The sequence below is a fragment of the Melopsittacus undulatus genome, chromosome 2 (assembly GCF_012275295.1).
Source record: "Melopsittacus undulatus isolate bMelUnd1 chromosome 2, bMelUnd1.mat.Z, whole genome shotgun sequence".
Lineage (NCBI taxonomy): Eukaryota > Metazoa > Chordata > Aves > Psittaciformes > Psittaculidae > Melopsittacus > Melopsittacus undulatus.
This window is the reverse complement of record NC_047528.1, coordinates 91,858,344-91,875,645: the sequence shown is the minus strand read 5'-3', so window position 1 is coordinate 91,875,645 and position 17,302 is coordinate 91,858,344. Positions and strand designations below refer to the sequence as shown.

General features: G+C 34.5%; 1 protein-coding gene across 3 annotated transcripts in view; it reads right to left on the bottom strand.

Annotated features, from left to right (window-relative positions):
• HLCS (holocarboxylase synthetase) overlaps positions 1-17,302 on the bottom strand; it is a 120,313-nt gene that overhangs the window by 59,935 nt on the left and 43,076 nt on the right. For all 3 annotated transcript variants that reach the window (XM_005151676.4, XM_031051222.2, XM_031051223.2), the window contains one exon: positions 16,435-16,706. In XM_005151676.4, the coding sequence (XP_005151733.3) occupies positions 16,435-16,706 (272 nt within the window). The remainder of the gene's footprint in view (positions 1-16,434; positions 16,707-17,302) is intronic.

Below are 17,302 nucleotides of genomic sequence, written 5' to 3'. Positions count from 1 at the left end.
TATAATCAAATTTTTTTCGTAATTTGTCCCTGAAAACACACAACATGATAGTTGCATGTTAAAAAGGGCTAGGGAAGACCCTTGAAAACTATTCTAGCTAAATTCCAGAACAGGACCAAACTTGCTCAAATCCCAAGCATCAAAAATCAGAGTAACATTTTTTTATTAACTTATTCACAAAACCACTTTGTAAGATTAAATTTTGTCATATAAAAGATTAGAAGTAAATACTTGCTTCCTTTAAGAAGTCTTCACATGCTTACATTATTAAAGTTCTCTACTGCAAATACATTTTACATACTAGTGCACATAAACACATTATAAACAAAACCTCTTCTACCAGGTATGTTTTTTAAAAATACGTAAAACCTGAAAATAAATATATGTAGAGGGCTAATGTCTTTTGTTCTGGAAGCAAAATTATGCACTGCATGGATAAGAAAGAAGAAATTACTGATGAAATCCCAAGCAGGACTGTTAAATTCCCACATTAGGGAAGGTCCAATTATATTTTCAGTTAGAGCATGTAGCTTTGACTCATATACTTAGATCCTGCTGAAAACAACTGTAGGTTTAAAAAAAAAGAAAAAGAAAGTTGGAAAGTGGCACAAATATGACAGGTAAATTTAAACACAACTGCTGTACCCAGTTCTACTTTGTAAGTATCCTTAAAACCACACATAGCCTCAACAAAAAGTTATGTGATTCTACATGCAAGTAAAAACATGAGAAAGTCAGTCTTGAAACAGCAGCAAGATTACTGCAGAGAAAATATTACACTGAGTACTTTATGGCCAGTACTATTTCTGGCATTAATTTATGAGTCCACTTCCTTGCAGGACTGTTGTAGCACCTTAAATAGAAGGCTTTGAATTATGAGATAGAATACAGTGGAAAGAAAAAAAAGGCAAGGCAAGGGGATTCTAATTTCAGAAACAAACAAAAATTGCAAAGCCAAGTAGATTGATTGCAATCACAAAAAAAAGAAGCTGCTCTCCAAGGACAGGATAAAGGCATTTGTTGTTAGAGGATCGGATCACTTGTGCCATTTACTTATACAAGCTGCATATGACTGACAAACAGTAGCCCAGACTCCTGAATGACCAAAAGAACTACAGACATGGATATAGTGAAGAACAAAGCAAAGCATAAATATGTCATAATTTCTTGCATGTAATGAAAAATTTTTGAGTTGATAAAGATGAAAGAGCAGAAGAGGATTTCTTTTCCCCTGTAGATGATACTCACCAATTATGGTCTGGCAGAAGAGAAGCAATAGAAAGAGGAGAAATTTAAGGAGGGAAACAGGTTCTAGTCAGTAGATTTTGACAAAAGACTGAAACGGTTATACACTCATGATTATGGATTGGCTGAGTCTGAAGGAGAAAAATCTGTAGTAGAAGCAAATAAGGTATCCTGAGAATTTCTTGATTCTGCTTGAAACACAAAACCCTAAAGTGAGCATCTGCCATACAGCTGGTGCTTTAAAACAGACGTAGGTAAAATCAGAGTGGACATAAAACTAGCTCACATATTCTGAAACCAAATCCAACTCAGATTACTAGCAAATAATGCAGACACCACACATATCCTAGTAACACGAATATCAGTGTTTCAAAACCACCCTCCAGAATGTGTTCACACAGAAAAAAAATTACATGCAAATGTAACTAATGCTAGGAAGACCTAATATACTATGTAATATGGTCCATTGCAGAAATCTATGCACAAATGGCATACACACCAATAATCACCTACTTAGGAAAAACCACATCTAGGGATCATATTCCTACCCTCCTTGTAATGAGGTGGGTATGAGCCACTGCATAAGATGGAGAGGTGGTTAATGTATTTTGAAACCTGAAAACCAGAACGAAGCACCTCAGATTTACTAGAACACATAAAACTGAAAACACAGACTAGGCAAATACTTCTGCCTTATGGCTCATTCCCTTGATGATATTAATATCACACAATAAAAAGAGACCTTTAGAAATAGTGAAGTACATGACAGATCAAAAACAAAACATTCAAAGTTTGTGATTTTTTAAAAATTAAAAGGCAGTTCATAATACACAACTGCCACAATTTAGCATTTTTAATAGATACATGGTTGAAGCTTGTAAAGACATTCACAACAAGATTTTTTGTAATTCTGTGTTTAATTAGGAAAAAAACACTCTAATTTACTGAACAGCAGTTCACTTGTGTCACCTAGCACTGTACTGGATATGACTGCCAGCTGGCTCCACAGCCAGCTAGATTTGGGCGAGTAGTCCCAGCAGGCTGGCCTGCAAAGCTTCCTGGCATCTCTTCTGTGAAGCCCACAGTAGGGTGCTGTTGTACAAAACTGCCAACTTTCTCTTCAGCCAAGTTAATATGTGAAGTTTCCCATGCCAGCATCCATTAGATACAGAGTACAAGATAAACACATGCATAAAATATTAATCTGAATTATGTCACAGTAAGAGGCAAAGTGAAAAAGAAATCATAGCATACTTTGACTCGTTATATTTTTATATTTTATTAATTTCTGATCTAGTAATCTGTAATCTGAATTTAGTTTAGGCTTTACTTGTATAGTTGCCATCATTGTAAAAAGATCATCCTTATTTCCAAGAACGTGTGCTAGGTGCTAGATAAATGCAGCTGCACAACTAGCCAAGTAACTGAGAGAGCCTGGTTCTGGATCTAGAAAATGCAACCTCCTTTTCTACATTTCTTGTTCTAACATCATCTGAAGATATTTTTTTACAGAACTGAATAAAGTGTGCATCTAAAGTACAGGAAGAACTCTGCTGAGGTTTTTAATTTAAAAGCTACAGACCTCCATCACTAGGAAGCCTCCTTGACATGAGTTAGAGAACAGTTAAATAAAAGGAAAATTTACATCCATAATCTTGGAAAATCTAGGGTTACTGCACTTTATGAGCCATGTCTAATTTGTATGTGGCACATGTGGTATAATAGATATGATATACAAGCAGGCAAATATTTGAAGTAATAAGTATTTCCCAGTGTTAAAATAAACACATCAGCACTTCAGATTTTTGCTCAGCAATTCTTCCTCAGTGGAAGAGGAAGCAGGGAAGGAAGGGTACTTATCTACTTTACACTCTACCACTTCTGATTTGTCAGTCACTCACTGAGATTTTTGGTTTCAAATCCAAGTAGAAAGCATTCCATTTCACTTGGTTCATGTTCACAATATTTCACTGTTTAACTTGGCAAAATCTCAAAACAGAACATTTTCACCCTTCTTAACCTCTCCTGTTGGCACACCAGTTTATTAAGCTAATGCCTCATAGCAAATTACCATTTTCCCTCTAAGCCAGTATAATTCTGTTTTCATGAACACCCTGTATTAGAGCTTCAGCAAACTGGAGAATATTTGTTCCTTATTCACAGGTAAAGGGTTACAGTTTTTGTTCAGCTGTACCCCAGTTAGTAGCAAAACATATTTTGGTAATGACTAAATGTTATCTGATGACCACCGAATGATGAAACCTCCAAATAGTACATTAGATAGAAAACAGGTTATCAGATAGAATCCTAATGTTCCAACTACCTGCACTCCCAAAAACACCTATTACACTTTCTATGTCCAGGCCATGTTGAAATGAAAGCCAGAAGAGTCTGGAACAGTAACACCTTCAGCAAGGAGCTAATGATGACCAGAAGACATTCTCCCAGACTGAACTGTTATGTTCAACACATAACAGGACCTGCTTACTAGTCGACCTGGACTTCATAAAAAAAGAAATCTTGATTTTTACTCAAACTTCACTTTTTCTCCCATTTTCCTTTCATCCTACTTCCAAAAATCTGATTGCCTTGCATCTAAAAATCTTCACAGTGAATGATTTCCCTGTTCCCTTTACTAGTTGGTTTCCACAGAATCCTGTGTTTTCTGATGAGGCTTGCAGAATAGTATCAATTGGTATTAAATATACAATATTTTACACCTATTCTTGTGGATGTCCAAAAGACATTTGTATGTATCTTCTTGTCTACTCCTATTCCTGCATAAAACAGTAGGAAAAAGAAAATTGTTGTTTATGCAACCCATAGCTGAAAACAGTTCAACTTCATGTTCATTCTTTCCTTTTGGTTTTAAGTTTTTTTAACTATTTCTGTTGTTAGTTAAAAAGAAGGTGGAACTGTGCTGAATTTCATACTTGATACTAATGCTTAGTTATACTGTGAAAACAGTCAGAAGTTTGAATCCGTTCTCTAGCATAATAAACGTTTTAACTGGTTTTTGAAGAACAAGCAATGAAAAATAACAGGAAAAGTAAAGAAGGCAGCATGCAAATTCCTGTCGACACACATCAGAAGTATGTGTAATTTACACATTTCAAGTCAGCTGTCCTCTTTTTAAAGTGTTTAATCATTACATCTTACTTGTTCCAAACCATGTGCAGAACTGCAGAATTTAAAGCAGGCCAGTGAAGAGTTTTAAGACAATAAAGTATAGGAAAAGCTCAATTGAATACAGTTTACCAAGACATTTTTTTTTTCCAGCATATACCAGGTCAAGATCTGAGTTCCTAACTGAAATAAGACTGATTCCTGCTCCTTTTTTTTAACTTATGAGTCAGCAACCACCAGAATTATTTTAACATAAAATTACATTTAAAAAAAGACACAAGTTCACAATTTCTAGTTTTAGTGTTTCATGCTAATTAATTAAATTGTAGTAAGTTATATCTTACCTATCCCAAATGTGAAATCAAATAAAAAACTAAAAAATAAGGAAATAAAAATTACTGATAAAAGCAAAATACTGGAAACATGTGAGGAAAATACTGGGAATAGAAATAAGCATAATATAAAATCTTCTTTTCATTGTCCACAAAAGTTAAGCATGAATTTGCAATCCTTATCTATAATAGAGATTAAGAAATAGAATGAGAGTGCCTCAAAATTTTAATGTGTTTTGTATACCTAAAATTATAATGTATAAATTACTAGACCAAATTAACACCATTTCATAATACCATTTATGGTGCATGTGAAGGCCATGTTTGGCCGTTAAGCAAAATAATTCTTCATCTTGCTCGACCAGAAGGGTTAAAAAAACCCTGAGGAACACAGCATGCAGTGAAATACCTATGACAACATATTCTGTAATCAATTTCCAGCTCTGTGGCTACAGCACATGGCTCTGTGGAAATCTTGAGTTAATCAAACAAACTTCAATTCCTACAGACAAGCATAGTCAGTTCCACTGCAAAGGTGATATTCTGTGCCTGAATGTAGTTTTCTAGGCTGTTTCCATACAGCAGATATTTCAACCAGCTACACTAAAAATCTTTAATTGCATTGTTTCTTAGAAGTAAGAAGCCTCTTGGGATGATTCTGTCCTCGTTGAGGGTTTACAGCATGCTGGTACTGTGGCATGCAAAGGCATCTTCCATCTATTTTTTCTGTCTGTACATTGTCAGTATTCTGATGGAGAAAACATGCCCCAGAAGAAATATGCACTTAGTTCCAGAGAAAACCACATAAATCTAACCACTGAATGGCAGCAGAATGCTACAATGGAAACAAAACAACAGGACAATAAGCTGGAGTCACAGCGTTCTACTGATTTTCCAGCACTCCTGTTAAAAATTCTATGCTGCCTGTCCACAAGACATATATAACCCACTCTCAGGCGTTTTTCAAAAACCTTGGCAAAAGATTATTATTTCACTTTTCGTTTTTTCAAACAGACGGATAAATAGTGAAGGAAAGCATCAATCCCTGCTAACCTGACACGGTGTACTAACTTAAAATTATTCTCTATCCAATGATTTTTACATGATGTCAACTACTACTCAAGATTTTAAATGTACATTAAAGCAGGTGGCCACTAGCAATTTCTTTTGTATTTCACATCTGGCACCATACTCCATGTAAAATACACATTATCTTTTGCTAATAAATCAAGACTTGAGTGAGAACTCTTTACCTAATTTCCTGTCTTGAAATTTAAAAGCTCTAAAATAATATTTTTTCTTTTTTTCTGCATCTATGGACAACATTTTAAACTATATAAGCCTGACAGATAGCTTATTGAGATCATATTAAGCATTCTTCTGTATTACTACACAAATGTATGAACTTGACAAAACTACTGTTTCAGAAGCCAGCAGCACAAACAGCTTATCGGAGGAAACTGGTTTTTAAAACCTTAAGAAAATAAATAGAAACATTTTTCTTTCTCCTAGGGCTTGTTCTGGTTCCTCAGAAGTCCCTCTGGAGAGGGTCCAGCATATGGCCACAACAATGATTAGGGGTCTGGAGCATCTCTCTTATGTGGAGAGAATGTGGGAGCTGGGCCTGTTTAGAGAAGAAAAGACTGTGAGAGGATCTCATTAATGCATATAAATATCTCAAAGGTGGGTGGCAGGAGAAGGGTGCCAGACTTTTCAGTGGTGCCTGGCAACAGGACGAGGAGCAATGGCTATAAACTAAAACACAAGAAGTTTCACCTCAACATGAGGAAGAACTTCTTTACCTTGACAGTGACAGCACACTGGAACAGGCTGCCCAGGGGGACTGCAGTCTCCCTCTGCGGAGACATTCAAAACCTGCATGGACACATTCCTGTGTAACCTGTGCTAGATGACCCTGCCCTGGCAGGCCTAGATGATCTTCAGAGGTACCTTCCAACTCTAATGATTCTGCAATTCAACAAGGAAAGAAAATATTTTTGGTGCAAGATCAGTACTTCATCAAAGATCTATATCCAATGCCAGTAATACACAGTTTGAAAACAGCTTATAAGCCTGTTTGATACCCCTGACACCTGCATTTACATCAGTACATCACACAACTATTTGTTCTGAGGGCATCAAGTCCTGGTTTATTCTAGTGAAGATTGAAATATTATGTTTAGACCCTAAAGCATTATCTGCAAGTTATTCCTTCAGTATTCGTAAATCTCAGTTTCACTGCAATGATTATATTGTGCAATACGCACCCTTAAAAGGAAGCTGGCTCTGTAGCAACGAGTCTGCAAGACCAAATTAGTTTCTCCTTTAGACATAAGAGAAAATCAAGTTTTATATTTAAACAAAGCAACTGATTATATGGGAGAAATATTCTAGTTGAAAGATGATGCAGCAGTATAAAAATACATTGTTTTCTTTCACTAAGTCCACAGCCCATTGAAGTCTATCAATAAATTTTAGGGACTTAGAAAAGGGTGAATGAAATTCCATTTTGGGATTTTAACTGCCTATGTGGGGATTTGAATAAAGATAGTAAGTTAATGGATAGAAACCATCACAGTCAGGTGGAATGAATTCTGAAGCTCTTCTACTGTCATGTAAAATACCCATAAAGTACAATGTGATATGTTGCAAACTGCATTTTTAAAAGCATGAAATATAAGCAATTTGCAGGATGTTGATTAGGTATTATCATGATGGTGTGACAGATTAGAAGGATGACTATAAATAAACAAAGTAGGACATCATGATTTGCAGATTCAATTATGATTGTAAGCTAAACTATCATTTAGCCTCAACAAAATAAAGTGCTTCCTTTTCCTCATACTTCCTAATTTTCAAGGAAAAAAAAAAAAAAGAAATGGAACCACCACGTGCTTAAGTGGAGTTATTACCAGCCTTTATGACTTTAGAAGAAATCAAACCCAGTGTAAATTATCTTTTAGTAGACAGTCTTTCATTTGAACAAGGAAGTACGGGGATTGATCAGTACTCGGTTTGCTAAGCACTCTGACAACATGTAGAATTTTCCCTAATTAATATTGCAATCATCCTACATCCACATTATTTCAGCTTAAGCTTAGCATATTTGCTAAAGAAATAGTAAAAAATAACTGTTTCCCTTGAATGTCTTATTTCTATTTCCTTTTTTTCTGGGTCTCAGCCTCTGTCTCCCTACTTTTTTTTTTCTCCTCTTGTTTTCTCTTCTGAATGCCTCTTCATCTTCCTCTGTGAATGGACAGACTGATGATACATTCAAACACACACCTAATGAAAAATGGGGCAGTTTATAGTTGTATTCTGCAACTACTTAATGTAATATGCCATAAAACTTTGTGTTAGGGAAGAAGCCTTTAAAATACTTTTGTGGGATTTTTCATGTTAGACAGTATCTTCAGTAAAATAGTGCCATTTCAAGTTTACAAAAAACATTTGGAAGTTCATCCATATTTAACATTTAGGCAACAAGAACAATGCCAGTAAATCCTTTTGAAAGCAACATGAGGTACAGCATTTTATAGCAATCCTGGGGATCACAAAACTGCTGTGGGGGAACCTCGCTTTTTTTACACACTATTCTAGAGGCCATGACATTTTAGGCTAAATGATATGAGGTGTGATAAATGCAAGCCTTCGTTTGAATACAAACAGATTCTTAAAATATTTTAACTAGGAGTATAAGTGAAAATAAATTAGGCCAGTGGGATTTAGGTAAAGAATTCAGATTCGGTGGGATTTTCTTAGTTTACTGCTTAACTTAGAAATTACACAAGCTTTGAAAGTTTCTGGCTCTGGAAACAATCAGGGAATTATTCTGAAATTAAATCACTATCTTCTGACTGGCAGTATAAACCAAACAAAAATCAGCGTATTTATTCTTAACAACACTGGAACAGGTGCTGCCTAAACTTCCCTAAACAGCCATGCCATAAGTTTCTTAGTCCTCACCTCAGTTTCATACGGTCACAAATCCAACCTCTTTTTCTTCTTTCTTTTTTTTTTTTTTTTTCCTATTAAGGGCATAGAGATGAAGAGATGGAGATGTGCAAATGGAAACTGAAAGCCATGATCTAACTTTGAATTTCTAAGAAATCTGATTATGCTTTTTTCCCTGTGTAGTAAGAATGAGATACGGGCACCTTGAGAGAATAATTCAGACTTTGTGCAACTGCACTTTGTTATAGTTCAGCATTCAGATCTTTATTGTTGCTTCAAATAAAACTAGTTAAAGTCAAAACTTAGCACACAGCATGTTTGTCTCCATGGCTAACAATAGTGATTCTTCCCATAAGCTTCCTAAAACAATCAGACAAAAATTACTCTCTAGGTATAATTCCAAGGCTGAGGTAGGTAGACCCTATGCATCCCCTAAAGCAAGTCTAATGATGAGGAGCTGCCAAATCAACACACACTGGGCTCCACTTCTCTAGAATTCCCATTTTCTGAATAAATGGGGAGTCTGTTTGGAACTTGCATGTGCTGAGTATCTCCAGCACACCTCCTTCATAAGTTAAGTGTATAGAACATGTCCTATGCCCAGCCAGCTAGATTCTTTATTAGTTCCTAATGTGGGTTTTTCTCAGCCACACATAATTTGGGCAGCTTGTTAATCAAACACATTATCAAGTCACTTAGAAAGCTAAATGCTATTCTGTTTTATTTCAATGCAACGTCTTTCATTTATTCTTTTACTAGTCAGATGATTATAACAATTACAGTAAAAAGGTATGGGAGAGAAATGCAGATCCACTTGTCCAAACCCCAAGCTACTCAATGAGGTTAATTAGGGAGGCGGGGCAGTTGTTTCATCTGACCACATTATCAACATATCTAGTTTTGCTATGCCTTACCCTCCCCTTTTTAAGTCAATAGGTTATGTTCGACACTGACTTATGCCTGTCTTTGAGTTTTATAGCTTATTGCTATAAGCACATGACTTTGTTAGAGACTATATTACGAGCTTGGACCAGTGGCAATAAGATGGCAGGTCTCTTGGCACAAAGAAAGCTATTTGATGAATGCAAGGATAGCCATACCTGATAAGTATTCTCACTGACACTACAGAACTGATTATTCTACTTAACGATATGCTGCAAAGCAATGACTGAAAAAGCACGAAAATCTCTCAATAAAGTGCAGATATTAATCTGTAAGTGCTTTGGGGTAGTTTAAGCTCAAGCAACATTTCTTTTTATTAAATAGAAGTTAAAATTCAAAGACAGAATTGTGACAGAGTCAGCAAACAAATAGTGATAATACGCATGTAATATGCTATAATTATAAATATAGAAAACAATATATTATATATTATTATATATTGTATTCTCTTACATATATACTGCTTCAAGTTAATCCTCTTCAAAAAAATGTTATGATTTGTAACTTTAGTGTTCAAATTTTTCATCTTAATATGAAAAATCTGTTTCAAAATGTGTGCATGAAAATAGCACCATGTAAAACAAAACAGTAAAAAGTTATTGAAACATTTCCATTCTTTAACTCTCATTTTAACTGTGCACTCTTATAGGGTTTCCTCTCATATTTAACAAATGATGAGTGCTCCAAGGCTACATGTGTATTCATAGGACAATGCGAATTGTTCAGGAACTTCCAGCAGCAGGGTAATACAATATACTATAAGAGTTCAACATGGGTTAATTGCTCTGCAAAACGGGTATCTTTTTTTTATGACTCAATCCCCTTTGGGAATGCCAAACCTCCCCCTGCCCTGACAGAAACCTTGCAAGCGGGGGGCCCACTTTGTTAACAGGAAGAGTATCTACTGATTTTACATAACAAAAAAATAAAGAGAAACATATTTTGCCTTCAATTCCATGAAAAATCAGACACACAAGGTGCGTGACATGAAAATAGGGACCTAATTGTTTAGCGCCCTAAAGAACTGCTCACAACAGGTGGAAAGAAAGGCACGGAAAATTGATGCAAAAGAGATGACAAATCCTAATACAGAAATCTTTCAGCAAGCATGTAATGAAAAATGGTATTGCAGAGAAGAGTCTGGGAATGGCACAGAACCAAATCAGTGCCAAAAACTTCCGAATTCCTCCCTTTCTACAGGCAAGGAAAGAAACACACTGTTGGCTTTATTACAAAAATTTGTGCATGATCTTTTGTTATCAGCCTGAAGGACAGCTTTGTCTAACACTGAATGATGCAAAACACTACCAGTAAGTGAATGGAAAAATAAAGTATGAAATATTATACATTTAAACCTAAATTAGAAAAAATTACTGTTGAAATTAATTTAAAAGAAACAAACATATTCTGTTATTTGAGTTAATCTGTATTCACCAAAGGAAGGCACAAAATATTGAATACTAAAAACAAAAAAAAAACAACCAAGGAAAACAAGCATGGAAGTAGTTATTCCAATGCACTAACTTCTTTCTTTTAAGATTAAAAAGCCCTTCAACCCTACAAATAAAAAATAAATAGAAATTCAGAAGTTAGTAACCCAAATTACATGAAGAACAAAGGAAGATAATATTCTGTCAAAGCTAACTTGAATGAGAGGAAGGTAGATTAAAAGCATAAAATTCCTTGAAGAGCAGGTCTATCACCACTAGTATCTAACTTTACGTTTTAAGCTAGACATTCATTAAGCAAAGCATTCCTTTTCCACACTACAGTTTAAAAAAAACAAAGCAAGGGATCTAATATTTTAAAAGCAATTTGTGAGAGTTTTCTGCACAAAGAAGTACTCATTATCCAAACCAATATCCTATTTTTGGTTATGTTATCTGTAGAAAAGATTATATAAATTATATTTATGTAATTTATATTACAAACACCAATTAAATACAACTGACTGATTTATCAGCACACATTTTTAAAATACCCATCAGCAATGGTTGTTTCCTGAGACAAAGGCATCGTTCTTGCCCACCATGGTATTTTCCAGCTCTCCAACACACATTCTTGAGGGACCAGGGCACAGGGTTTTACTTTTTACAAGCTGTTAATGCTGATGATAATATTTATTTCTATCAGACTATTAAAGTACTAGGATAGTCTTGCCATGCTAGAAGAAAAATATTACTCTTTGAAGACTTTGTACTTCAAGAGACAAAACCACAAGGCCAGTGACACAACTTGCAGTTGGTTTTGACTATTACAGCAAAATGGCTTCTTCCACCCACCTCAGCCTAGATTATGAGACATGGCTAGCTAAAATAATATTGAAAGTAGTAAAAAATTTCATAGCTTTCAAGAAAATGGTTGATCAAGTTGAGCGAATAGCTGTAAGAAGAATAATTGTAGCTCGGAGTTACAGTCCTTGTGGAATTCTGAGGCCAGAATCTGAGAGGGGAGGCTTTAAACAGGTACGCCTGATGATGGAATGAAAACAAGTAGTGTGACACTATGGCGTATTTTGCGAAGGCTATGTTAATGCCAAGTTTCCATCTTCGAATGACATTTTAACCCACTCCCCACAACTTACCTGATTTTAATTTGGGGTTTCTTTCAAGTATTGTTTAAATAGAGAATAAGGGAGATCACTGAGGTGCATGGAATGACTAAACATGAGGCCAGTGTGTTTACATAGAGTAAAACATCACAAGGATTTGGAAAAAGTAAAAATCACCAATACAAAATACAGTTTGTCAATCTCAACTTGTTCAATTGTGCCTCTGAAGTGCCATTCCAATCTCCTTCAACTATACTCTTCACTACTTCATACCTGTATTAGCACACACATTTGAATACTACTAAACTAAATACAACTAAAAGAGTTTTTAAAATAAAATTATTTGTAATGCTCACTTTCCAAAATTAGAGCTGTAGTACAATTTTTAAAAACTCAACAATATGAATCTAGAAAAGCATAATAAAAACTAAAAGGGCACCAATGATGTAAAGGATTTTATTTTTCAAAGTTCTTAACTGTTTAGATATTGTGTATTTAAGCTGACATTTTACTTAAATATCCTATTCAGCAAATATAAAAGCAACTTCATCCCACATTTCATTTCCACTAAAATTCACTGGTTCTGTGTCAAACTCTTCCTAACAACAGCACTTCATGCTTCCTAAATACTGGGGAAAACAGATCCACAATGGCATTTCATATAGAACATATTACATGCTGGCTTAATCATGTATAAATCAAACTGCCAACTAAAATGTTAAAACAGATTATAAAACACTGTTAAGAATAAAACTGAAATGTACCTAATAATTTATTTCTTCATTAAATACTTGTGAAATCATTCCAGCCACTTGGAGTGTGGTAGAAATGCTTCTTTATCAATTTTAAATCTTGTGAATCTAGTAAGAATGTCTCTATAGTGTAACACTGTATCACTATACGAGATGTATCCTCAAAAGTAATAGTTTTATCTTAAATCACACAATCCCAGGCATACTTTGAGGAGAGGAGAAAGAGTAAGAGAAAGTGGAAATGTTTCTGGCCAGCTTAACCTGTTCAGGTAGCATTAGGAAAAATATCTTCGGAGATAATGTTTCTGAAATGAAACTTAGAGAAAGACTTTCCTTTTAGAGGAAAAAACAAGGGAGCTTCTAATCTTTGGTAAGGATTTTAAATTTTAGTGTAAGAAACAAAATTAGAAATACTTCAAAAAATAACCTCAAAAGATTCAAATAGAGCTTTTAACATAAACCATAAAAGCAGTATTAATAATTTAAAACTATATGACATTTAAATAAATCTTTATTTTGCAATTAGACTAGTGCCACTTAATTTTAGATACCTACAGGTGAATTCACACTGTGTCTATTACCTTACAACACATAAATGTACACCAGTGATAATACAGTGTGTATGTTAATACACAAACCACCAAGACCTGCCATCTGGAGAGCTAATGAACAATCAAGGGATCCCAAATTAAACTACAGAATTTTCCCTTAGAATCTTTAAGACAACACTGTCAAGTTCAATCTATTCACTTAGCCTCCAGAATCAATTTTTCAAACTTTATGACAAGTCTAATAGTTTCCACCTGTTTCTTTTGCTTGACTTTTGACTGGCACGTTACCAGCCAGGGTGGAAATGCAGACAAAGACCCCTATTAGGCTCCGGCTGTTTCTCTACTGTGAGGTTGCTCAGCCATTAAATTAGTTCCAGCCCACTTTCTGCTTCCACGTCTTAATTTTGGGGGTACGAAGTTTGGGGAAGTGGTAAGGAAGAGAGACAAAAGTTTGACATCCAGTTGGTGGGAAAGGTATAAGAAAATCTAAAATAATGAAAGTTAAATGCTAGATTTATTTATAATATACTTAACAGTTTAGTAACTAAATTTACTACTAATCACACTAATTAAATTCTTGAGGTGCCTGTATCATATTTTCAATCATCACAACCTTGGTAAAATTTGAGAGACCCTGAGAGAGTCTATCATGTAACAAGTGCTTACTGTAACACATGATTACATATACATGGTATTGCATTTTTTTCTGGGAATCAAGATCAATCAATAGGTATCTATTTTTTGTCCAAGCAAAGAAAACTTTTTTTTCCAGAGACAGAGTCTCCTTTCACTCAGAGTTGTCAATTAGAAAAAGTCTCATACACATAACCTAACAAATTCATATTGGTTCATTTGGAAGTATCTTAAAAACCTGAGAACTTCTTTCTTGAATAAAAATTACTTAATAGTATTTACATTAATTTATAGTGATTTATGAAATGTTATCATATGTGAAGTCTCTCTTTGCTGAACTGCAAGTCACACAGACTACATGATTCTATTGTCCATGACAACAAAGTATTTACAATAACGTCAAACATAATACTTACGACAAATATTTTAACTTATTAAAACAGAAGTAATTCTGTAAAACAGATTTAATTGTTCAAATTATAATCTGACTAGGATCATCTTCCCACTATAAACTACTTAGAGCCATTTTAACTGAAAACTGACTACTCAAACTGCATTATGATGGGAAAAATCTCGAAGACTCAAATCTGTAAAGACTTCATTACATTTGGACTACCTCAATGTAAAAAAGCAACCTGAGTGCGGACCACTCTGCTGGTACAACACCTTAAACGTAAGAGAGGTTCCACAGTCATTGAAAAACCAAGACCACTTCTCTTAGCTCCCTTGTCTTTCTTGATAATATAATCACATATAAATTGGCCAGACATGATTCTATTTAGCCTGTGACATCTAAATAAATTCACAAAACCCTGAATTATATACTTCATCCTACTGTTAATAATGTTACTGAGAACCATCATCAAAACCAACCATCTGAGAAGAAAGGTCTTGACCTATTAGATTATCACTTTGCTGTTTTCTTCACAGTACTTGTACTTTCAGTCCAGTGGGCCGAACATGTTGTGAATTATTAAAAATTAAGAAGAAATTACTACAAATGCTTCTATAAAATAACTCTTTCCTTTGTGGCATCTTATTCAGCAAGCATGTTTCTCTGTGTCCAAAAGCTATTGCAAAATCAATTGCAGGATGAGGATGTAGATTTGGGGGAAGGAAAGTGGCAAAATTAGACAGAAACATTTTAACAATGTGTGTGCACATAAGTACACATGCACTCACAGAGAAAAATTTCCAATTAAAATATTTTTTTAATTCCAACTGTCTCTAAATCACAATATTTTAGCATAAATCAAAACTGATGAATTCTTTCATAGTGTCGACTCTAAGACTATGAACTGATTATATACTGTTATAACTCATCCTCATTTACAGATTTTGTGTGCATATATTATAAACTAAATCACCTTTATTATTTGCAAGAAGGCATATTCTGTGACTTTTATCAGTCTCACAATTTAGGCTCTCTAGCTGAGAACTAAATCTGTTATTGCTGGTTAACTAATCAGTTACAATAACATTCAAGATTATTTAACTGATTATGTTGTTTAAAGAAAAAAATCCAAAACAAAATTCCCAAGGTTATTTTCAACAGTAAAATTAATCTGCAATTTCTGTAGATAAATTAACAGCGATATTCAAAAGTAGCTGCCAATAAAGGTTATAGCTGCTGGTAGAAACACACATAGAATAACCTACCCTGAAGAGCAACAACTTCCGTAAGACTATTTCATGAAACGTAACAGTACAGTCTTTGTACATAGACTCCAACCTCAGATTTAGTAACTGTGATTTTCATACCACTTAATCCCATTCAAACTCTAATGAACTACCTTTTCAAAGGCATCCCACAGCTCATTCACAAAAGGGTCATCTATGTGATGATGAAAGAATGCCTAGCATAACCCTAATCAATGTTTAAAAAAATCCAAACAAACCACTAAAGAGCATTTCAGTGAAATACTCAGTAAAAGGAATAAGAGAAAACAGTAACATTAAAATTAAGGTCACAATCTACTTTATATTACTTTTTCCAAATAACTAGCTTAGAAAACAACTTGTACTAGAAAATGCATAGAAACTCCTAAACGTATATATTTAATACCTTGACCTTTCCTACAGTGATGTTCATGCTTTGCCAGAGAAATAATGATCAAACTACGGTATCAAGAAAAAGTTTTCACATACTGATTTTCCCACCCTTTATGCCTTAATATTATCAATTAATACTCTGTGAATACAAAGATAAGCAAAGATATTTTGTGTCCTATCTAGAATAGAACAATCTTTGTTTGGTTGGGGTTTTTTTTTCTGAACATCATGTGTGACTATAATTGTGAATTCCATATCAGAAAGCTTATTCAGTATGCTCTAGAGCACTTTCTTACCCATCTAGAAGATCCTGTGTTGTTGTAGTAACTTCACTAAAAAGAAGAATCTTTCCAAGCTTCTTTGTTTGAAGATTCTGTTGATATGTCTTCAGGCTGAAATATTCAGATGAGAAGCTTCCTGTCTCAGTGATGACTGGCATGAGAGATGGTGTTATCTCCATTTTTGATTCACAGGATGAAACAAATTTAAGAGACACCTTGCTGGATGTTCTTATTCCTTCAGCATCTACGTTTCCCTCAAGCCATTTCAGAAAAGCAAGATGGATTTCCTGTAGCCAAGGGGAAAAAGAAATAAGGCATAGAAATAAAGACCACCACATGTGAAGACATACGTTCTTCCAAAAGCATTTTTATTGAAGCCATAATCTTCTACTTCAAAATAAGAAAATGTATTCAATTTCCTCCTCTTTTTCTGCTTGCTCTAGTCCAGCCTAGCCTGACTACTTGATACTGTCATCCTAGACTTGAGAGTATGCTTGTTTTCTGGAAATCCTTTAGTCCATCGCTGACTCAATTTGAAGGATAAAGCTGCAACTAAGAAAAACTTCCTTATTTCTCAGCAGAATACTTGCTAAAAGGGCTCATATCTTCAGGTAATAGATTGTCACTACTATTACCTTAAATATACACAAAAAGTAGGTATTAATTAGCTGGCTAAAATAATTAACTCAAGAATGCATACAACTAGGAAAATTCTACCATTTATGAAATGCAGTTAGGTACGCTCTGTTGTCCTGTCAGTGGCATAGCTAGCACACAATTCTGTGCAAAAGATTTTAAATGTGAAATATAAATATATATACACATATAATTTTATGTATTAAAAATTAGATTTTTCTGTCCTTTAGGTTGTTTCAAAATACAC